This window comes from Heptranchias perlo, chromosome X, assembly GCF_035084215.1.
Source record: "Heptranchias perlo isolate sHepPer1 chromosome X, sHepPer1.hap1, whole genome shotgun sequence".
Taxonomy (NCBI): Eukaryota; Metazoa; Chordata; class Chondrichthyes; order Hexanchiformes; family Hexanchidae; genus Heptranchias; species Heptranchias perlo.
In genome coordinates this window covers 2,121,001-2,144,304 of record NC_090370.1, presented here as the reverse complement: position 1 = coordinate 2,144,304, position 23,304 = coordinate 2,121,001, and the positions used below count along the sequence as shown (strand labels likewise).

The 23,304-nt window shown below is 44.1% G+C and overlaps 1 protein-coding gene across 1 annotated transcript in view; it reads left to right on the top strand.

Moving 5' to 3' along the window:
• The window catches only part of LOC137307118 (unconventional myosin-Ib-like), a 62,913-nt gene extending 39,677 nt beyond the window's left edge, over nt 1–23,236 (top strand). The window contains exons 16-28 of the mRNA XM_067976438.1: nt 586–786; nt 1,896–2,122; nt 5,830–6,030; nt 6,829–6,922; nt 7,333–7,482; nt 8,434–8,502; nt 11,040–11,114; nt 12,171–12,305; nt 15,889–15,995; nt 16,186–16,318; nt 16,893–17,045; nt 18,900–19,021; nt 19,622–23,236. Of these exons, the coding sequence (XP_067832539.1) occupies nt 586–786; nt 1,896–2,122; nt 5,830–6,030; nt 6,829–6,922; nt 7,333–7,482; nt 8,434–8,502; nt 11,040–11,114; nt 12,171–12,305; nt 15,889–15,995; nt 16,186–16,318; nt 16,893–17,045; nt 18,900–19,021; nt 19,622–19,745 (1,791 nt within the window). The 3' untranslated portion in view covers nt 19,746–23,236. The remainder of the gene's footprint in view (nt 1–585; nt 787–1,895; nt 2,123–5,829; nt 6,031–6,828; nt 6,923–7,332; nt 7,483–8,433; nt 8,503–11,039; nt 11,115–12,170; nt 12,306–15,888; nt 15,996–16,185; nt 16,319–16,892; nt 17,046–18,899; nt 19,022–19,621) is intronic.
• Nucleotides 23,237–23,304: the final 68 nt, after the last annotated feature.

Here is a 23,304-nt window from a genome sequence, read left to right as displayed (position 1 = left end):
GCGTGTGTGGTGCGAGAGCGTGTGTGTTTGTGTGTGTGTGAGAGCCCGTGTGTGTGTGTGTCTGTGTGTGTGTGTGTGTGTGTGTGTGTGCATGCTTGCATATTCGTCTATAAAACAATTATTTTAAGAGCTAATAGCAAGTTCCCTCACAAATCAGTTAATGAATGCACCTCCGAGTGTGGTAATGAACCATACAGATTAGGCAGGTCCCAAGTCCAATTATTGCTCACTACTGAATTAGCTGGTCTCAATACTGCTGGGCAGGGAGAGGAAAATCAGCCAGGTTCCTGTCCTTAACCATTCTCCAATGACTCTGCTGGAAAGTACACACGTTGAGTGAGGTCAGGATTGAGTCTGGCTGTGATGTGAACAATAGTCTGCCGACAAACACTGTCTAGACTTACACATGAAGAATACTAACTTTGGCATGGTATCAGAAAGCAAGTTGGCACTCGTGCAACTGTACCCCAGATTGAGGAGAGGAGTGATTAAAAATTGCGGGGGGGTGGTACAAGGAATCACATAGCAATAAAAAGGTAATGCTGGCCATTCAATTGAAACGCAGTATTGATTGTCATTGCATAGGGTAAAATGAGCATCCTGGCGATGTTGGATGAAGAATGTCTGCGGCCTGGTCACATCACTGACAAGACTTTCCTCCAGAAGTTAAACCAGCTCTTTTCTGGCCATCAGCATTTCGAGAGCAAACAGACCAAGAATTCCAAGTTCATCACCGATGCAACACTGTCTGACAACTGCTTCCGTGTGCAGCACTATGCAGGAAAGGTGAGCACTCCCTGATACTTTGTAGGTCCATGGTAGGTTCTTCATTTTGATAGCTGTATTTATGGGAATTGGAACTACCAACCTGATTATCTGTTATACTTGTAAGTGAGGACTCATCACCACGGCCAACACCCAGTGGGCCTGCATATTGAGGGCAATATGTTCATGTCTCTGCCTTGCAATTCAGAAACTCTTGACATCTCCCCCTTTCATGTGTTTCTACATTTGCAGTGGATCATAGTATTTTACAATGTTAATTTTGACTGTCACAGCAATTCTTTTTTGAAAAAGGTACTTTTCTTAACTTTTTTTGGTCTCCTTGTGTCATGCACTATATACACTCAAGATGGAGGGCAGCTCGTCCGTTCCCAAGCTTTTGCCAGTGTCGTTCTGTAACCAGCCACTAGGAGGCCATACAAAGGCAAACTAGGATGACTCTCCCTTCAGTTTTCCATCTCTCCCTGTAGGGGAATACCTGGTCTCCACTTGGCACCTTCCAGTGGCAGCATCAGCTGAGATCAGGCACTCAGCGTGGGTGGGTGTTCATGCTCACAAACCAACATCCCACCACTCCGTGGCACAACAGGTTAGTGCATCAAAGAGCTCGCTGTCCAGGTAGCTGACCATGGATCATCAGCTCAGTTTGCATGAATGGAATTGGCATCACATCTTCAGCAAGGATCTTCAAGCCAAGAACTACCCTGCTGGCTCAATGGATTAATGCACGATTCAGTGCAGTACTGAGCTGTTCAGACCAGTGAAGTCCCAGGTTCAATCTCCAGTCTCTGCTGAGTTAGCTGATTGCAGTCAGGATGCCAGTAGGAACTCTACAATTGGCCCCTGGAGTAGGGAAGAGGAAAAAAACAGCCAAGGTTCCCACTCCTGCTACCCAGTGACCCTTGCTTGAAAATGAACATTGGTGAGGACAGGATCAGGCTCTCCTGTAATTTCCAATCCCTTCCTGGTGTCAACACTCACTTGAGTGACGTACTGGAGGGTGGCTGGCACCTGTGAAACTGCACCCAGTATGAGTGAGCAACTTCAGGAGAGGAGAGGAGAAAACTGGAAGAAAAGAGCATCTTCACGTTCATTTTTTCTTGTTCTTCCAGGTGACGTACAATGTTGCGGAGTTCATAGACAAGAACAATGACCTCTTGTACCGTGACCTATCTAAGGCCATGTGGCAAGCCAAGCACAAGCTAATCAAGTCCCTCTTCTCCGAAGGGGACCCAAGTAAGACGTTGTTGAAGAGGCCACCAACTGCTGGCTTTCAGTTCAGGGCCTCTGTAGGTGTCCTCATGAAGAACCTTCTGGCTAAAAACCCCAACTACATCAGGTAGGCTTCTTCCCACATTTTACTTTGTTGGAAGGGTTGGTCTATGATTGTTCAGTTATAAGTAGGGCAAATGGTTTGCTGAAATTGCTGAAGATCATGGGGCAGTTGTGGGGAAAATAGCAGTGTTGCTTTGGGGGAAACTTTTCTTGCGGGTGTGGGTTCATCACAGTCAGTTTCTCCCCTAATTGACGCATTACTTTTAATCCCTGGTGTGTGTTTAAAATGCTGCTGTTCTGTCTGCCTCAGCCCCCCTGAGAATGAAGGTTACTGGAAGAACTGCTCATACAGTTGGCAGGCACTCATCTCTGTTCCACTCATTGGCACTTTTTAACATTAGATTCTGAATTACATTGCAATAAACTAGTGATGGAGGGAACGCCACCTGCTCAGGGCCAATGGCAGCATTCTGGTACCATAGCATACTCTCTGCGCCCATGTCCCCACAGTCAGTAACCTTCTTGTCCACCAGAAAAACCTGTCTCAGGCTCCTGTGAATGTTTTATTATTATTCATTCTCAGGATATGGGCATCGTTGGCAAGGCCAGCATTCATTGCCCATCCCCTAGTTGCCCTGAGAAGTTGGGGGGAGGGGGGGGCCTTTTCCTTGAACCGCTGTAGTGGTTTGTTACAACTGACTGACTTGCTAGGCCACTTCAGAGGGCAGGAAAGAGTCAACCATGTTGGTGTGGGACTGGAGTCACACATAGACCCAGACTGGGTAAGGACGGCAGGTTTCCTTCCCCTAAAGGACATGTGTACATATCTTAACTATTACAGAAACATGGCTTAAAGAGGGGCAGGACAGGCAGCTCAACGTCCCTGGTTACAGGGTTTTCAGACGCGATAGAGAGGGGGATAAAAAAGGAGGGGGTGGCAATTTTGGTTAAGGAAACAATTACAGTCGTGAGGAGGGATGATATTTTAGAAGGAGCATCAAATGAGGCCTTATGGGTTGAGCTAAAGAACAAAAAAAGGAGCAGTCACACTACTGGGAGTGTACTATAGACCCCCAAACAGTCAGAGAGAGATAGAAGAGCAAATATGTAGGCAAATTTCTGAGAAGTGCAAAAACAATGGGGCAGTAATTGTAGGGGATTTCAACTACCCTAATATTAACTGGGATACAAACAGTATATGGCATAGAGTGAATGGTATAGAGGGCGCAGAATTCTTAAATTGTGTACAGGAGAACTTTTTTAGCCAGTATATAGCAAGCCCAATGAGAGGGGGGGCAGTTCTGGATTTAGTTTTAGGGAATGAAGCTGGGCAGGTGGAAGGAGTATCAGTGGGAGAGCATTTTAGTGGTAGTGATCATAATACAGTTAGTTTTAGAATAGTTATGGAAAAGGACAAAGACAGAGCAGGATTAAAGTTTTCAATTGAGGAGAGGCCAATTTTACTAAACTGAGAGTGATTTAGCAGAAGTAAACTGGAAACAGCTACTTGAAGGTAAATCAGTGTCAGAGCAGTGGGAGACATTCAAGGGGGAGATTCAAGGGGTTCAGGGTAAACATGTTCCCACAAAGAAAAAGGGAGGGGCTGCCAAATCTAGAGCCCCCTGGATGTCAAGAAGCATTCAGGGTAAGATAAGGCAGAAAAAGAAAGCCTATGATAGACACCGGGAACTCAATACTACGGAAAGCTTAGAGCAGTATACAAAGTGCAGGGGTGAAGTTAAAAAGGAAATTAGGAAAGCAAAGAGAGGGCATGAAAAAATATTAGCAGGTAAAATCAAAGAAAACCCAAAGATGTTTTATAAATACATTAAGAGCAAGAGGGTAACTAAGGAAAGAGAAGGGCCTATTAGAGACCAAAAAGGTAACCTGTGTGTGGAGGCGGAAGATGTGGGTATGGTTCTTAATGAATACTTTGTATCTGTCTTCACAAGGAGAGGGATGATGCAGGGATTGAAGTTAAGGAGGAGGAGTGTGAAATATTGGATGGGATAAACATAGTGAGAGAGGAAGTATTAAGGGGATTAGCATCTTTGAAAGTGGATAAATCACCAGGGCCGGATGAAATGTATCCCAGGCTGTTAAAAGAAGCCAGGGAGGAAATAGCGGAGGCTTTAACAATCATTTTCCAAACTTCACTGGATACAGGCGTAGGATTGGAGGACTGCTAACGTTGTACCGTTGTTTAAAAAGGGAGCGAAGGATAGACTGAGTAATTACAGGCCAGTCAGTCTAACCTCGGTGGTGGGCAAATTATTGGAATCAATTCTGAGGGACAGGATAAACTGTCACTTAGAAAGGCATGGACTGATCAAGGACAGTCAGCACAGATTTGTTAAGGGGAGGTCATGTCTGACTAACTTGATTGAATTTTTCAAGGAGGTGACAAGGAGGATCGATGAGGGTAGCGCAATTGATGTAGTATACATGGATTTTAGCAAGGCTTTTGACAAAGTCCCACATGGCAGATTGATCAGAAAAGTAAAAGCCCATGGGATCCATGGGAATGTGGCAAATTGGATCCAAAATTGGCTCAGTGGCAGGAAGCAAAGGGTAATGGTCGACAAGTGTTTTTGCGACTGGAAGGCTGTTTCCAGTGGGGTCCCGCAGGGCTCGGTACTAGGTCCTTTGCTTTTTGTGGTATATATTAATGATTTGGACTTAGACGTAGGGGGCACGATTAAGAAATTTGTGGATGACACAAAGATAGGCCGTGTGGTTGGTAGTGAGGAGGAAAGCTGTAGACTGCAGGAAGATATCAATGGACTGGTCAGATGGGCAGAAAAGTGGCAAATGGAGTTCAATCTGGAGAAGTGTGAAGTAATGCATTTGGGGAGAGCAAACAAGGTAAGGGAATACACAATAAATGGGAGGATACGGAGAGGTGTAGAGGAAGTGAGGGACCTTGGAGTGCATGTCCACAGATCCCTGAAGGTAGCAGGACAGGTAGGTAAGAAGGCATATGAAATGCTTTCCTTTATTAGCCAAGGCATAGAATATAAAAGCAGGAATTTTATGCTGGAACTGTATAAAACATTAGTTAGGCCACAGCTTGAGTACTGCGGACAGTTCTGGTCACCACATTACAGGAAGGATGTGATTGCACTAGAGAGAGTGCAGAGGAGATTTACGAGGATGTTGCCAGGACTGCAGAATTTTAGCTATGATGACAGATTGGATAGGCTGGGGTTGTTTTCCTTGGAACAGAGGAGGCTGAGGGGTGATTTGATTGAGGTCTACAAAATTATGAGGGGCCTAGATAGAGTGGATAGGAAGGACCTATTTCCCTTAGCGGAGGGGTCAATAACCAGGGGGCATAGATTTAAAGTGATTGGTAGAAGGATTAGAGCGGAAATGAGGAAAAGTTTTTTCACCCAGAGGGTGTTGGGGGTCTGGAACTCATTGCCTGAGAGGGTGGGAGAGGCAGAAACCCTCATCACATTTAAAAAAATACCTGGATGTGCACCTGAAGAGTCGTGACCTTCAGGGCTACGGACCAAATGTGGGAAAGTGGGATTAGGCTGGGTGGCTCGTTTCACAGCCGGCGCGGACATGATGGGCCGAATGGCCTCCTTTTGTGCCGTAAATTTTCTATGATTCTACACCCAGCAGCAGTTCAGTGTTGGTATACCACTGCTTCTTTTTGGTGGACTGGTGACCCTCTGTCAACTAATGGTCCTCCTACCTACCTTTCGACCCCTCTCTTGAAATGTTTAACCAAATTTCACCCTAACCTGTGCTGACTCTTCACAGATGCATCAAACCCAACGACACGAAAACCCCACTGCTGTTTGTGGATCCCCTGGTGCAATCCCAGATCAAGTACCTGGGGCTGATGGAGAATGTGCGGGTGCGCCGGGCAGGATATGCCTACCGTCATCTATACGAGCCCTGTCTGAAGCGGTTCAAGATGGTTTGTAAACAGACGTGGCCAAAGTGGAAGGGGAATGACCGGTAAGGACATGTCACCATTTCTCATAACCACATGTCATCACGCCCTGAGTCTGTGCAACTTGAATGGAAAAAGTGTGCTTTTTTAAAAAAAAGAGTTCCACATACCTGCCCCAATATCCTAATGAGTATATACACCACCCAGAGTGGTACTGAGCAATACATACCAGGAAGGACCCAGGTTTGATGCACGGCCTGTGTTAAATTGACTGACCTCAGCCAGAGCGGCAGTATGGGTGCTGCAATTGGCCTCCGTGTCCCTGAGGTGAACATCTGCTGCCTATTCACTATCCAGTGACGTGCTGCTAAGTGCTCATTTGTGGAGGACAACATTGGGCTTGACTGATGCCCTCCACAGTTGAATTGCCTTGCACCACTCACTAGACTCACACATGAAGAATGGCCACTTGGGTGAGGCAACAGATGGCTGTCACTACCTGTCGAATTGTACCCCGGCAACAGTCGGCACCTCTGGAAGGAAGGGGAGGAAAGGCCACTTTCAGAGCCAGGCCACAATTTAACTGAGACTTTGGGAGTCAGAGGGCACTACGTGTTCACCTACTGTTCTCAAACCAACTCGGAAATCATACACATCTGTAATTCACTGCTTACCATCTACAGATAATGCAGGTAATTAATAAGGAATGTTTTAACCAATGATTAACATCTTAAGGTCCAGCCTTGTTGACAAAATATGTCACACTTCAAAACCCTGTTATGAAATGTGTTGTCACATGTAACACAAACAGAATAACAAATGTGATGTTTGTCCCATCATTTCTATCTCTGTCCTTCTTTAAGAGATGGCGTGAGGGCTCTTTTGACTGAATTAAATATTCCCCCAGAGGAATATGCATTTGGGCGGACAAAGATCTTTATCAGAAATCCACGAACAGTGAGTATTTGACTGAACTTCTAGGTATTAAAAGACAATTGCTACATAATCCTAAATGTTAGAGAAGGAGATATCAGCATGTTGACTGGGGAGAGGAGTCTCATAGTCCCTCCCTGAGGGAGATGTCAGTGTATATCGTACACTCAGTCGTGATATTCAGAAACAAGCCTCCTGCAAAGGGAAACATTGTGGGGGAAGGGGAAGGAAATGAACCATAGAAAAAAATGATAATCTCAGATGTTTGACATTTGCCCCTTTACCTTCATAGGGGAACATCACAAAAAACAACCCCTTTCACTTGAGACTTTTCTTCTAATGAAAGTTTAATGAGATTAGCAAGAGCTTATTGCTTGCCTGTGATTCCCTTCCCTCTCCCAAACCCACCTCAACCTTTCTTCCTTTCTTTGCAGCTCTTTGATCTGGAAGAGCGACGGAGGATGCAGATGGCATTCCTGGCTATCTTGATTCAGAAGACTTATCGTGGTTGGAAATGCCGGACCCACTTCCTCCTGATGAAGAAAAGTCAGATCGTTATCTCTGCCTGGTTCAGGGGACATGACGTAAGCCTGGGCCTTCCTGAGCTGTTGAAATACTTGGGGAATATCAGGATTTGAGAAATACACCAAGGTTGACATCAAAAGGTTGTCAGTGGTTTGGCTCTAGCCAAACGTGAGCCACCAAATCAAAGATGACAAAGTAACTGAAGTGGGGCATTGTTTACAGTTTAGTGCTGGCAACTGGACTATTTTTCCATTTTAGCATCAAGCACTCCCAGATTAGATGAAAAGCAAAGCTCCCGCTCTCCCTCAAGAAAGCACCTTAATCCCACTAGAAAAGTATCCCTGTATAGCTCAGTAACAAACCGTGCACTAAAGCCACTGAGGGAGCATCATTGGTGTTCATTCTTTCTTTTCTTTTGAGAATGTGAATTCATTTTTATAAATCTGGAATAAAAAGTTGGTCTCGGTAAAAGTGACCATGAAGCTGTTGGATTGTCATGAAAACCCATCTGGTTCACTACTGTCCTTTAGGGAAGGAAGCCTGCTGTCCTTACCCAGCCTGGGCCTAGATGTGACTCCAATCCCACACCAACAGGGTTGACACTTAACTGCCCTCTGAAGTGGCCTAGCAAGACACTCAGTTGTATCAAAACCACTACCAGCGGTTCAAGTAGAAGGCCACCATCCTAACCCTTCTCAGGGCAACTAGGGATGGGCAATAATTGCCGGCCTTGCCACCGACGCCCACATCCTGAGAATGAATAGTAAAAAAAAAATGGGTTGCTGACACTCACTGCTTAGGCTCACACATAAAGAATGGCCCTTTAGGCATGGTAATGGTGGGCTGGTGGAACTCATGGACTGTACCCCAGCGAGAGTCAGTGCCTTCAGGAGAGTAGGGGAGAGAATTGGGGTGGAAAAAAACAAAACTATTGAAAACAAACTCAACGGAAAGATTCTTTATCGAGTGACTACTCCTTTTTGACACTGTATTTTTTCATCCTCACACAGCAACAAAAGAAATATAAAAATATGAAGAAAGCCGCCATCTTGCTTCAAGCCTATATCAGGGGCTGGAAGGTGAGTACTGCTTTACTTCCTGTCATATAACAAATTGTCTCTTAAAGGGATACTCTCATCTAGTCAAACTAGAACAGGACACAGGTATGACTATTTACACAGATAGTCGTTGCATATATCCCTTGATACATTTGTCCTCTCCCACTGTCCTTACATGCACATTTCCCAGCAGTGGTCATTGAATAGTGATCAGGAGTGAGAACGTTGGCAAAATTTCTTTACCTCCATCCCTAGCCAGTTGTAGGGAGGCCAATTATAGCAAACCCACTGGCACTGCAGCTGAGATCTACTTTGAGGAACATTATCAGGTCATCTTTGAACAGAGTGATGTAAGTGAGCTTCATAAAGCTTTCGAGGCGCTTCCATTGACTGAGAACCATATACAGAGTTTATAATGAATCATACTCTGCACATCTCGCTGTAAAAAGTTTACTGTGTGGCAACTGACTGGAAACTGACAGAGAACGTCAACGGGCAGTGTTTGCACAGAGATTAACAGATACCTGTGAGTGAATTAAAAACTGTAATCCGGTCAAAAGGGACCCGTGAGAACAAATTCAAGCAGTTTATCTCATCATCTGAAGGCCTGAAATTACAGCTGTCACTTATCATGTACTCATTTTCCTTTTAAGCCTCTACAGTAATGCGGTAAATTTCATTTCTTCCAAAATGCTTCTCATTGACTGAATGGGAATGAGATTATTGAAAATGGTACGGCATGGCCAGATAATTCCCAATCTTATGTTCAAATCCCTCCATGGCCCCGCACCCCCCCCCTATCTCTGTAACCTCCTCCAGCTCTACAACCCTCCGAGATCTCAGCGCTCCTCCAATTCTGGCCTCTTGCGCATCCCCCGATTTTCATTGCCCCACCCTAAATTTAGGAATTCCCTCCCTAAATTTCTCTGCTTCTCTCTCCACCTTTAAGATGCTCCTTAAAACCTACCTCTTTGACCAAGCTTTTGGTCACCTGTCCTAATATCTCATGTGGCTCGGTATCAAATTTTGTCTGATTTACAGTCCTGTGAAGCGCCTTGGCGATGTTTTACTACATTAAAGGCGCTATATAAATGCAAGTTGTTGTTGTTTTACTCATCCCTAACACCTACCATTGGATAAGATTACACAAACTCCAGAGAGATTTCAAGCAGGAGCGGCGTCATGCTGCAGCTGTCAGCATCATTGCGGCTGGCTGGCAAGGTTATCAGGTAATGGGGTGAGGGGGGAGTGCTCATTAAATCCTTACCCATTTGGATTGTAGCCACTAGCCAAATCAACATTGCTCACTCTGCTTTCAGTGTGCTGCTCCCTTGATGATGTTAAGAAGTTGAATCACAGCTGTATTCCCCATGTCACCTGTCGCACTTTTAACATCATCTTGGGCAGTTAGTACAATTTTTTAATACCAATTTTTCACCCTGCCAGAATCTCAATGTCAGCCGTGCATCAGTGGGTAGCACTCTCGATCTTTGACTCAGAAGGTTGTGCATTCGAGCCCCACTGCAGAGTTTTGAGTACATAATCCAGGCTGACACTCCCAGTGCATTACTGTGGGAGTACTGCACTGTTGGAGGTGCAGTACTGAGGGAGCGCTGCTGCACTGTTGGAGGGACAGTACTGAGGGAGTACTGCACTGTCGGAGGTGCCATCTTTCAGATGAGACAATAAACTGAGGCCCCGTCTGCCCTCTCGAGTGGATGTAAAAGATCCCACGGCCACTATTCAAATAAGAACAGGGGAGTTCTCCCCGGTGTCCTGAGGCCAATATTCATCCCTCAACCAACGTCACTAAAGAAAACAGATTATCTGGATGATCTCATGATGTCTCAAAGCTCTTTACAGCCAATGAAGTACTTTTTGAAGTGTAGTCACTGTTGTAATGTAGGAAACACGGCAGCCAATTTGCACACAGCAAGATCCCACAAACAGCAATGAGATAATGACCAGATCATCTGGTTTTTTTTTTAAAGGCCAACATTCCATTAGTCTTTTTGATTGCTTTTTGTACCTGTCCACTAGCTTTTGGTGATTTGTGTACATGGACTCCCAAATCCCTTTGCTCTGCCACAGTTCCTATTTTCTCACCATTTAGAAAATACTCTGATTTGTCTTTCTTGGATGCAAAGTGGATGACTTCACACTTCCCCACTTTGAACTCTATTTCCCATAGTTTTGCCCACTCAATCTGTCTATGCCTCTTTATAACTTCCTGTTCCCACCTGCATTACTTACTGTTCCTCCCAACTTAGTGTCATCTGCAAACTTGGATAGACAGAGAGAGGTTAGAGGCTCGAGTTGAGAGGATCACCTGTCAGACAACAAGCTTTGCTTTATATCTTGTTCAGGAGTGTGAGAGAGGGGTTAGTAGAGCTGTTCACTATGGTCACTTGCAATTGTCAGAGTTTCATTAATTACACTAAATGTGTCAGCTAAATTGGACTAGTGGAAAATCTGCTTTTTTATCTTTGAATTTTCTTGAACAGAAAAAGTACTATACACAGCCCGTCAGTACTAATATCCTTTGTTTGTGACCTCAGGTGCGGAAAAGGAACAGGAAGTACTTCAAAAGTAATGCTTCAGAGACAATCCGTAACTTCATAATGGCTTCAATTGTGAGTTTACTCATTGTGTTACCTGCATTGTATTTAATGTTTAGTGAGTTTATGTGTTTATGAAGGGGAGGATGTCAGTGCTGGGGAGCAGAACACGTGCTTCTTTGCTCCTAATGCTGGTGTCGAGCACTCCCAGGTATACTTTTATGAAGCTACATTTCAGAACTCACTTTGTCCCAACATCACACTGATCGCCAACCTCAGAAGATCACCCCCTACTGGACCAATGTGACATTTCCATGTCTCACACCAGCCACCTTCATGACCTCCATGAATGAGAATATCTAGTGGTGCCAATTATGAACCATTCTCTCCAGTGGATTTGTGTCCACTAGGAAGTGGGTTATCACATTATGGCCAGCAATAACTTTCTTTCATAAATCCCAATTTCACCCATCTCTAAGGTTTGTTTTCCCATTGCTCCTTGTGAGCTTCCTGCTAGTTCATGTCCTCCTCTAGCTGTGAGATGATCTAGGAGATGGATGTGTCGCTACAATCGCTGATTAGCAAGAGGCCTACGTGGATAGGATGGTGTCAGTATTTCCTTCATCCTATCCTGCACGACCATCACCATCACCTGGTACTCCATCCACTGAGATTCAGACTGTGTTCTTCTCATGAATACATTGGCAAGATCAAGTGGCAGAAGGTGTTGGCGCCCTGTCGCAGAGTGGCATGGATGCAGCTTTGTGGCGGTGACTTACCACACTGGGAGCTCCCAATCTTGGCCACGTGGAAGTCGCATAGCTCCCCAGAGGGAAGAAGGGAGATTCAGGTGAGCTGCCTAGGTCACTCGCATGCCTCTTTTAGCAGCTGCTCACAGAGTGGTAGAGCCTGAAAGTAGGTCACCTCTCTGCCCTCTCAGACGGGGTATGATGCATAGCACTAGATGATCTAGGGGAAGAATGAGTTTTTCTTAAGATATCAAGAAGTCTGTTGGCACAAACTATGGTAAACCCACACATTCTACTGTGTATGTGTCTATATAAATAAGAAAGCAAAGGTTTAAAAAAAAATAAAGCAATGCGATAACTTTCTTTTCCTTCATTCCTGAAGAAACAAAAGTACCTTCTTGATCTAAAGGACAAACTACCTTCAATGTCTCCGACAGACAAGAAGTGGCCAGCGTTGCCTTATCTCTTCTTGGAGAAAACTCACCAGGAGCTGAAGAGGATCTTTTGCCTCTGGAAGGTCAGAAAGCAAAATGACACAGCCTCAGACCTAAGCTGCTGATGTGTGAAGTACCAGTCTACCCCTGTATTATTCTGCAGCAGCATTATATAATGGGCTATTTTACTGAATGTACAACAGATACATTTTTGAATCTATCTGATCATATTGGCGAAGATCATTAATACCAGCTAAAACCACCCATTCCTAAAACAGCCTCAAGTGCTGTGGTTTCAGTTACAATCTACCAACATTCACAATGAGAATTCCAGTGTCTCTTATGCTGGGATAGGGGGCAAAGAATTGAATTCCCCCCACCCCCCATTCTCCTCCTCCTGGTCTCATCACATCAGCCAAGAGGCCAGGTGGACCATCTGTTCCAAGGCCTCTGCCAGTGTAACTCTTGAGTCAGCCAGAAGAACAACCCAGTACTGGTTTTCCTGATTTTCTCTCCCTCCCTGATGGGAGGTGACTCGACTCCACTTGTCATCTCCTCACAGCTGAGATCACAAACTCGGTGAAGTGGGGGAAATTGAATTTATATCCTACCACTCAATAGCACCTCATTGTTGGTGTGCCAGTGCGGTGACACTGCTTGTGTGTACCTTGTGCTTCGAATCATTTGCTGTCCCCAACTTCCAGCATAAAATACACTTGAATATCCATTGTGACCACTGGTATGTGATTTATAATTGCTCAACTGATGCCACATGTACTGTCCCTATCTCTGTAACCTCCTCCAGCCCCTACAACCCTCCGAGATCTCTGCGCTCCTCCAATTCTGGACTCTTATCCATCCCTGAATTCCATCGCTCCCACCATTGGTGGCCGTGCCTTCAGCAGCGCAGACCCTAAACTCTGGAATTCCCTCCCTAAACCTCTCTCTCTCCTCCTTTAAGACGCTCCTTAAAATCTACCTCTTTGACCAAGCTTTTGGTCACCTGTCCTAATATCTCCGTCTTTGGCTCAGTGTCATTTTTTTGTCTGATAACCGCTCCTGTGGAAGCGCCTTGGGACATTTTACGTTAAAAGTGCTGTATAAATGCAAGTTGTTGAACTGATAAAGTAATAATGGCCGCATGCCCTGAACATGCCCTGTTACACCATGTGGTGTCTTATTAGAATCAATAGCTTTGAGTTATTAGGATGTAATAATTTATAATGGAAGTTACAAGCAAAATAAACAGGATCTGTAGTTTTTGAGGATCAAGGCCAAAAGCCTTTTGAACCCCCGCCGCCGACATCCCGAAGATCAGCTCAGCAGTGCCACCAGCAGGAACGTTGGAATATTGCAGGTGCCTATTAAAATAAGTACTAAAAACAGAAAATGCTGGAAAAGCTCAGCAAGTGAGGCGGCATCTGTGGAGAAAGAGACAGAGTTTGACCTTCGACCTGAAATGTTAACTCTGTTTCTTTCTCCATAAGTGCTGCCTCACTTGCTGAGCTTTTCCAGCATTTTCTGTTTTTATTTCATATTTCCAGCATCCACAGTATTTTGCTTTTGATTTAGTATTAAAATAAGTCTATGATTTGTAAAATTACAACAACAACTTGCATTTATATATAAGTGCCTTTAATGTAGTAAAACATCCCAAGGTGCTTCACAGGAGCGTAAATGAGAGGGCTGAGGCTGAGTATAACTCACACTTTAAATCAGCTGGTGGGATACTAGTTTGAGTTCCTGATCTCAGCTGTAATGCTGTGAGGTGATGGATAAGTGGAGTCCAGTGACAACCCATCAGTGAGAGAGAGAGAAGGTGATCAGGAAAGTAAGTACTGGGTCACTGTCATGACTGAATCAACAGTGATGATTACAATGATTTTCAAAATTAGAGGCAATTGTCCTTGTCCCATCACATGTCATTTGGTACACCAGGACCCTTGGTTTAAGGATAGTGGACAGGTGTGAACATAAAAGTAATTGGGGAATGGGGGTGGGGGGAGAGAAAAGAGCATTTCCCCTGACAGCTCAGTGAGTAAGTGAACTATGTGGTGAGATATTGAGCTTTATAGACCAGGAAGATCTTCAGTCTGTGCTGAGTTAGCTGACCTCATCCCCAGCAGTGGTAGGGGTGCTACATTTGTCTCAGTTTCCCTAAATTAGGGAGGGAATCTGCCAGAGTTCCTGCTCCTGATTTCTATCCAGTGACCCCTACTGGAAAATGCATTTTTTAATTCATTAAGATGTGGGCGTCACTGGCAAGGCTGGCATTTATTGCCCATCCCTAATTGCCCTTGAGAAGGTGGTGGTGAGCCGCCTTCTTGAACCGCTGCAGTCCGTGTGGTGAAGGTTCTCCCACAGTGCTGTTAGGGAGGAAGTTCCAGGATTTTGACCCAGCGACAATGAAGGAACAGCCGATATATTTCCAAGTCAGGCTGGTGTGTGACTTGGAGGTGATGGTGTTCCCACGCACCTGCACCTGCATGTGTGGGTGTTGGGTGAGCATAATCACCAGTAATTTCTGTGAGCATTTTCCTGATGTCCCACCGTAATTGTTGGAAATCGGCCGATCTTCCACCGCAGTTTATGGGCAGAGATCAGGCCCCCCCCCCGCCCCCATGAAAATTCTACCCCACGATCAGGCTTGGTTATGATTCTCCAAGGTCGTATAGGCTGCCAGAACTCACTGTCTGGGCTCACCTATGAAAAATGGCAACTCGGGGAATACCGAAAGGTTTCTGGCACCGTGGAACCACAGCCCAATTTGACTTACACTGGAATGTGCGTTTAAAAAAACAGATCTCTGAATCAGAAGGTCGAGAGTTCAAGACCCACTCCAGAGACTTGAGCCCCATAATCCAGGCCAACACTCCCAGTGCCAGTACTGAGGGAGCGCTGCACTGTTGGAGGTGCCGTCTTTCAGATGAGACGTTAAACCAAGAAACTATTTCAAAGAATGGCTGCAGTGTGTACCATCCACAGGATGCACTGCAGTAACTCGCCAAGGCTTCTTCGACAGCACCTCCCAAACCCGCGACCTCTACCATCTAGAAGGACAAGAGCAGCAGACACATGGGAACAACACCACCTGCACATTCCCCTCCAAGTCACACACCATCCCGACTTGGAAATATATTGGCCATTCCTTCATCGTCGCTGGGTCAAAATCCTGGAACTCCCTTCCTAACAGCACTGTGGGAGAATCTTCACCACACGGACTGCAGCGGTTCAAGAAGGCGGCTCACCGCCACCTTCTCAAGGGCAATTAGGGATGGGCAATAAATGCTGGCCTCGCCAGCCACGCCCACATCCCATGAACGAATAAAAAAAAACAGGGGAGTTCCCCCACCCACCCCGGTGTCCTGGACCAACATTTATCCTTCAACCCACATCACTAAAACAGATTATCTGGTCATTATCTCATTGCTGTTTGTGGGACCTTGCTGTGTGCAAATTAGCTGCCACGTTTCCTACATTACAACAGTGCCTACACTTCAAAAGTACGTCATTGGCTGTAAAGTGCTTTGGGATGTCCTGAGGACATGAAAGGCGCTATATAAATGCAAATTCTTTCTTTTTGTTTGCTATAATCAGTACTTGTTTATGGTGCTGCATCTCTGAACAATGCAAATTACTAAACTGTCTCCCACTTCATGATTACAGTGTAAGAAATACAGGGGGACAATCTCAAACCAAAGTAAAGCCGTATTAGAAGAGAAGCTGTACGCCAGCGAGCTTTTCAAGGATAAGAAAGCCTCGTATGCCTCCAGGTAACAGAAAACTTTTCCAGCTCCTCGAGTGTTCATGTTACTGGTGACTATCACACACAGTATTGGAGGAGGGAGGAGAGATTCCCCTTACCTCTAATTTTGCATGGTTTGTTCATTTACTTGCACTTGTCTGATCTTGTTTGCACAATCTATTCCATTGAGATTTAATTGGTTTCTGTGGTCTTGTCAGCGTGTCTCAGCCATTCAATGGACAGTACTTGGACACTCAGAAAATGTCCAAGTACCAGAAGCTAGCCAGTGGCTTGGAGGGGAAGTTACTTATGATGGACACAGCCATGAAAATTAACAGAAAGAATGGAAAGGTAAGAAAAGGAATGGGAATCTGTCCTATGTCTTAGAGTAGCCTGCAATAGACAAAATAGGGAGGAGAAATAAGACGATGCTTGTGTGGAGAGTTTACTAATGAGGGAGCTGAAATAGCATTCGACAATGATTGAATCTCATGGATTAATCAGTCCGTGCTGTAAATTCATCTCCCTCCTGCCACTGGGCTCGGTAACTCTGCTTTTTTACTTTTCCCTCATGATGTCACCAGGAGTCATTGCTCATTTCTTCCTCCTGATCACTATCTAGTAACTTTGCATGTTAACGTCAGGTGAGAACAAGATTGAGCATAGCTGTGATGTCCTCCACACGGCAATAGCCTGCTGACACTCAAATGAAGAGTGGCCATTTGGTGAGGTATTAGTGGGGGGGTGGGTGTGGTCTCTGTAGATCAAACCCCAGAAAGGAGTTAGCACCTTCCGGAAACAGAGGGGAAAAAAAAAGAAAATGTGTGCAATGTTAGGAAATGATGTTTGGTTCCTTGTATGCATCCATACTCTGCTTAGTCATTTGGACTGTTGATCATTTACATGTGCTATCTCCTCATTCCAGAATTCTCCAAGGATCTTGATGATGACAAACAGCTACTTTGCCCTAGCTGATACAAAGTCCCCCAAAATTAAAACCCTGATCAAAGTGAACGAGATCAAGAGCATCTCTATGAGTGAACGTAAAGATGGACTCTTTGTGCTACATATAGCGGAGGTGAGCACTGAGCTGAACCTAAGATGTGATAATGTGGAGATGCCGGTGATGGACTGGGGTTGACAATTCTAAACAATTTTACAACACCAAGTTATAGTCCAGCAATTTTATTTTAAATTCACAAGCTTTCGGAGGCTTCCTCCTTCGTCAGGTGAACGATGTGAAAATGAAATCCTCGAAATGAAATCGCATTTATAATTCACAGAACAATGCTTGGTGAGTACAGACAGTTTTTTCAACTGCCCGTTGCCAAGGCAATCAGTGTGCAGACAGACAGGTGTTACCTGCCAGGTCTCACAGAATATACAAATCACCAAAAAAAAACAACAAACAAAAAAAACAGAGATAGAGAGGTAGAAACATAGAAAAGACAGCAACTGACCGCGCAACAATCGCCAGACAGGAGGGTTCCCTCCCAGTCGGGGAACACTTCAGCAATCAAGGACATTCAGCCACTGATCTTCGGGTAAGCGTTCTCCAAGGCGGCCTTCGAGACACACGACAACGCAAAATCGTCGAGCAGAAATTGATAGCCAAGTTCCGCACCCATGAGGACGGCCTCAACCGGGATCTTGGGTTCATGTCACGCTACACGTTACCCCACCAGCGAACAAATGTTATCTGTTTTTAATATAACGGGTCAGTTGCTGTCTTTTCTATGTTTCTACCTCTCTATCTCTGTTTTTTTTGTTTGTTGTTTTTTTTTGGTGATTTGTATATTCTGTGAGACCTGGCAGGTAACACCTGTCTGTCTGCACACTGATTGCCTTGGCAACGGGCAGTTGAAAAAACTGTCTGTACTCACCAAGCATTGTTCTGTGAATTATAAATGCGATTTCATTTCGAGGATTTCATTTTCACATCGTTCACCTGACGAAGGAGGAAGCCTCCGAAAGCTTGTGAATTTAAAATAAAATTGCTGGACTATAACTTGGTGTTGTAAAATTGTTTAAGATGTGATAGTAAGAGTCTAATTATATACTAATGAATGAATTAAACAGAGATTCAGGAAGACGGTATTGGGAACAATAGGTGCATCATTTGGCCCAGACCTGGTCCAGTTTCAAAATACAGCCATTTAGGTGGCACAGTAGTGTTAAGCATCACTACACAAATCTGATCTCTTCTCCACTCAGTTTATAATCTAACCTGTGCCACCTGGGGAGTGGGGGGAAAGAGTGAAAAATCAGAGGAGAGATTGACATCTGGGTGGTGACTGGCACCTCCTTGTTAGTCAGCTGTATTGATGCCCATCTAGGAACATATTGACCAACCTCTTGGCACCAGATCAGCCTAATCCAAGCAGACCAAAGATGATGGATAATTTATAAGACAGAAAATTACATTTTAAAAAAAAAAGCAAAATGCACTTGTCCTAGATCCACAACATATTACCTGCACATCATAGTCACATTGAAATAAATGTGCAGATTTGATATTTCATTATACTATATCGTCTAACACTTTGAAGGAGATGTTGGTAATGTCTTGCTGGCATGGTATGCATAAATACTCAAAATAGACTGTGGCTTGAAGCACAGATGTTTATGCTCATCATTTTCTGGATGTGGTAAATTTACCATCTTGATTATTACCATGAAGAGGGGAAAACAAGGGAGTAAGATTTTGCAATAAAATCCAAGGCGACTTCAGAATTTTAAACTTTTAAAGAATGAGTTGCATTAGCTGTTTAAAAGTGTATGAAATCAGGTTGGTGATTATTTTTTGTAATTAATAATAACCCTACTTTCAAAATCATAAAAGTGCAGACTTGACTTAGGGATTTTGCCAGTTTGAAATTATGTGACTAAAATGGACAAATGTATTTTAATTTAATTCCCTTCAACTTGCCAGAACTCTCAGGATAAGGGAGACTTCCTCTTAAACAGTCACCATCTCGTGGAGCTCACCACCAAACTGCATCGCTCCATACTGGAGGCTACCCAGCAGAAGATAAACCTGAAGATACAGGACGAGTAAGTAAAACTAATCAATTTGGTATATCTGCAGACCTCTTCATTTCTGCTGATAGCCTCTTTTTAAAAAAAATTCTTTTCTAACTTTAAGCTCAAGATGGGGGCTTTAGTGTTGGGGAATGGAACACATTCCATTTAGGGCACTCAGCATTAGGTATGATAGGACAGTGTAGAGGGAGTTTTACTCTATCAAACACTCCCAGGGCAGGTACAGCACAGGTTGGATACAGAGTAAAGCTCCCTCCACACTGTCCCATCAAACACTCCCAGGGCAGGTACAGGGTTAAATACAGAGTAAAGCTCCCTCTACACTGCCCATCAAACACTCCCAGGGCAGGTACAGGGTTAGATACAGAGTAAAGCTCCCTCTACACTGTCCCATCAAACACTCCCAGGGCAGGTACAGGGTTAAATACAGAGTAAAGCTCCCTCTACACTGCCCATCAAACACTCCCAGGGCAGGTATAGGAAATTCCCAGAGAAAGGTACAGGTACCTATAACACATATTTTTGGTATAATACACAATACTCAGGTCAGTCAGCCTTTGCAGAGTGTTGCACGAGTTACATAACAGTGTTGCACCATTTTCTCCTCTGCAGGTTTTCTGTTAAGTTCAAAAAAGACACGGTCTCTGTGAAGTTCATAGGTGCAACAGAGGAAAATGGAAATGTTCCAGTGTGCAAGAAGAAAAATAGTCACTTATTCGAGGTCCAGGTTCCTTAACTGTGATGGTTCCAACCTGTCCAGTGGCTCAATAGCTACCTCCACCCAGAGTTGTGGAAAGTCTAGGGCCCGAAGCCTTAAAGCGACATCGAGTTTAAAAAAACACAAAGCAACTTTCGACTAATCATCGCTTCACCGATCGCACCACGCTTCTGCATGGTGTGCATTGATTCATATGGGAACTGAAGAGGAAAAATTCTGCAGCACCGCTCTTGTCCGGATGGAATGCCCGATTTTGCGAAACGCACTCCCGGTTCGCGAGTAGGGGCGGGCCTACGGAGTTTTTACCCTCAAAAGTTTGGCAATTGTTGTAAATGCTGATTAACCTTCTGCGGAGACCAATTAAACCACGTCATACTCAATCAGGCAAGGAGACAATCCTGCCACATATTCCTGACAATGGAAAGTGCTGTATATTCTGTACCTTTTGTTCTAATTCATTTTTATGCTGATTGCTGCTTCGCTACACCATATTAAGGGATCATGTCAAAATTGATTTGACCTGATTGGGATGTTAAAACTGAAAGAAGCAAAAAGTTGTCCACACACTTCTCCTTCTGACAGCTGGTTATGACCGATCACAAGGGAAATGATGTTTGACAGATAGGTGATGGATATGCATGATATGGCCAAATAGGTCGGAAGGGCCTGAAAATAACTAATGGTCAAAATCCATTACAATACTCTTAATTTTCCCTGAAACACTACAATAGATAAAGACCCTTATTGAATCGCAGTTCAAAAGATTGGCAGAAACTAGTATTTTAATTACCTCCCCCACTTTACTTCCTTCCTACGCTGGAGGGACTGACATGCTTGAGGATGGCGGCATATGCACTGTTCCTCCAAGTGGTATTCTTCATTCCTGAGCCTAGGTAGTGAGTGTCAACAGGCTATTAGGTTGTGGGAGGCACCACAACTGATTCCGACATTGCCCATACCTCACCTACACTCATATGTACTTTTCAGCAGGAGTTACTGATGGTGCCGTGGGAAGCAAGGTGTCCACTTGTAGTTCTGAGAAACCTTATTCCATTTTATTAATAGACATATAGCTAGAGAAAAATCACAAAGCATTCTCATGATAGCTGCCAAAGAGTCAGCTGTGTTGCACTTGTGTCATTTATCTTCTAGTTCTGTTAAGGCCGCACAACCAATCCCCAATGCCACAGACTATTCCCCAAATCACTGTGCAGCTGACCTATTCCCAGACCTCTGTCATCGATGGACACAAGCAGGTGCACAAGAGACAGGCCGATAGGCTCATCGTCCAATTTTCCACACCTTCTATGGAAGTTCCACCTTGATTCCCCTGCCCAATATCGAGAACCCTTGCATGGTGTAATAGATTAGTACAGAAACAGGCCATCCATCCATCCATCCACCCACCCACCCACCCACACCCCCCCCCCCCGTTACTGCACTGTTTCTAATACCCCACTTGTTGCCAATAGTTGAATCCGGCATGACATCAAATTACCTTTAGGATTGAGCATCTTAAACTGATATTAACTGCCTCACGAAAAGTCAATTTTCTTAAAGCTAAAATAAGTTTCTAATTTCTTTTCCTCCTGAAGATAGTGAGCCATAGTTTCATGGGTGGCAGCAGCCTTCTAGTACCTCCCCCAAGTAGGTATGCCCCCAACATGAACCTAGACAGCAATCTATATAATCTTGCGGGCATTACTGCCATCTTTTCCTCACCTAATGTCCACATGCGTGCAAGAGACGCTGGATAGAGCAGGAGCAGGAGCCCTGGCCGATTCATTCTTCCCCATCCTCACCATTCCCTAACCCAGGGTCACCGAGGCCAATTACATTGTTAGCCAACACTGTCCTGGCTGCAATCAGCCAACTCAACAGACCAGGGATTAAACTTGGGATTTTCCCACACTCTATGGCCCAATGCCACAACAGGCAGTGTATTTCTCTACTGAGGCATTTGGGGGCTGTAAATTAGCACTCAGTGTTCAAATGAGGCAAGATTATCTGTGTTGTAGAATGTGTTCAGGATTTGGAAGGAGCAGTCAAAGAACAGAACCCAGAGATAAAGTTAGGCTGTAAATGAGCATCTCCATAAGTCTACACTGCATTATGATCTGGAATTCCCCCCGCCACAAACCTCTCCGCCTCTCTCTCCTCCTTTAAGATGCTCCTTAAAACCAACCTTTTTGACCAAGCTTTTAGTCACCTGTCCTAATATCACCTTCTTTGACTTGGTGTCAATTTTTGTCTGATTACACTCCTGTGAAGCACCTCGAGATGTTTTACCATGTTAAAGGCACTGTATAAATGCAAGTTGTTGTGTTTAGAATGAAGTAGACAAAAGTTTGATACTGTATAAGAACTCCAGTCTTAACATTCACATCATTGGACAATATTGACTGTTGCCATATAGTCTGCCAACTCTGTGTTTAATTTGTCATAAGAAATTACTTTTATGAAAAGGTACACTGCACATACATCACATTTAAAATGGGTACTGCCCTTCATTCCATCTCATCTGAATTATTTCCTTGGAAAACAAGACAGTGTCAGATAGCATACCAGCACCTTAGAATAGCTCTCCTCTCATCATCACTGGAGATGCAAAAAGCAGCTGGAGAGTTGGCCTGTCTTTCAATCTGTGCAGCCATTTGAGTGCGATTCATTTCTAGAACTTAGTGACCAGATTGTGCCACCACTGCTTCCCTTTCCCAGGGAGAGGAACAAAGCAGTCACAATTATATAGAAATCATTCCTCCCTCCTCCTGCTGAAGAGACATTACTTCGACCTACAAAATATTTTTGCACAAACTATTTAAAGAGATTTACAAAACATATTGGTGTCATGTGTTGGCAGGAGTGCACTAAATTTCCTGCTTTAGGCCAAAAGTGGGTAGTGCTCCTTTAAAGGGAGTGCTGTTTATTATCAGAGAACTCGTGTTGTAAACGGAATTATATGCCACACAGACCAGTGATTACATGAGTAAAAGCACGTGGTGTAAGTTTAAGCTCGATTTTTCACTGGAGCACAGTAAGGGTGATGAATGCTGCAGGTGGCTCACACAAGTGGAGTTAAGTGAGCAGTTTTGCATTGTCCACACACGCTCCAATTGTACCAGTTCTACCCTACAGTAAAGCAAATTTCAAAATGGAAAAGATTCAAGGTCTAGCTCCTGGAGTACCCTAAAATTTCAAACTCCCCAACATTGCCAATAATCAGTGTCAAAAACATATCTTCATTCACACAAATGGAGAAAGGGAAGCAAGCACTTCCTTCAACTCATTCCAAAGCAGAACAGATAAAAATGAAAAGATCCTCTACTATATAAACTGTAATGAAGACAACAGTGCTTACTATAAATTCTAATTTTAAGTTGAAAATATAATTATGCTGCAATACTATTTTTATATTTATTTTTGGATTATGCTGTAAAAAAATCAGTTGTATTTACAAATATGATGCTGTTCAATTTCTTTTAAGAGCACAATAAAATTTGAAAAAACAATCGTACTGCTGGAATGATCTGATTTCCAGCCTAGAGGGTTTGATAACGACCCACAGCCAAGCCTGAGG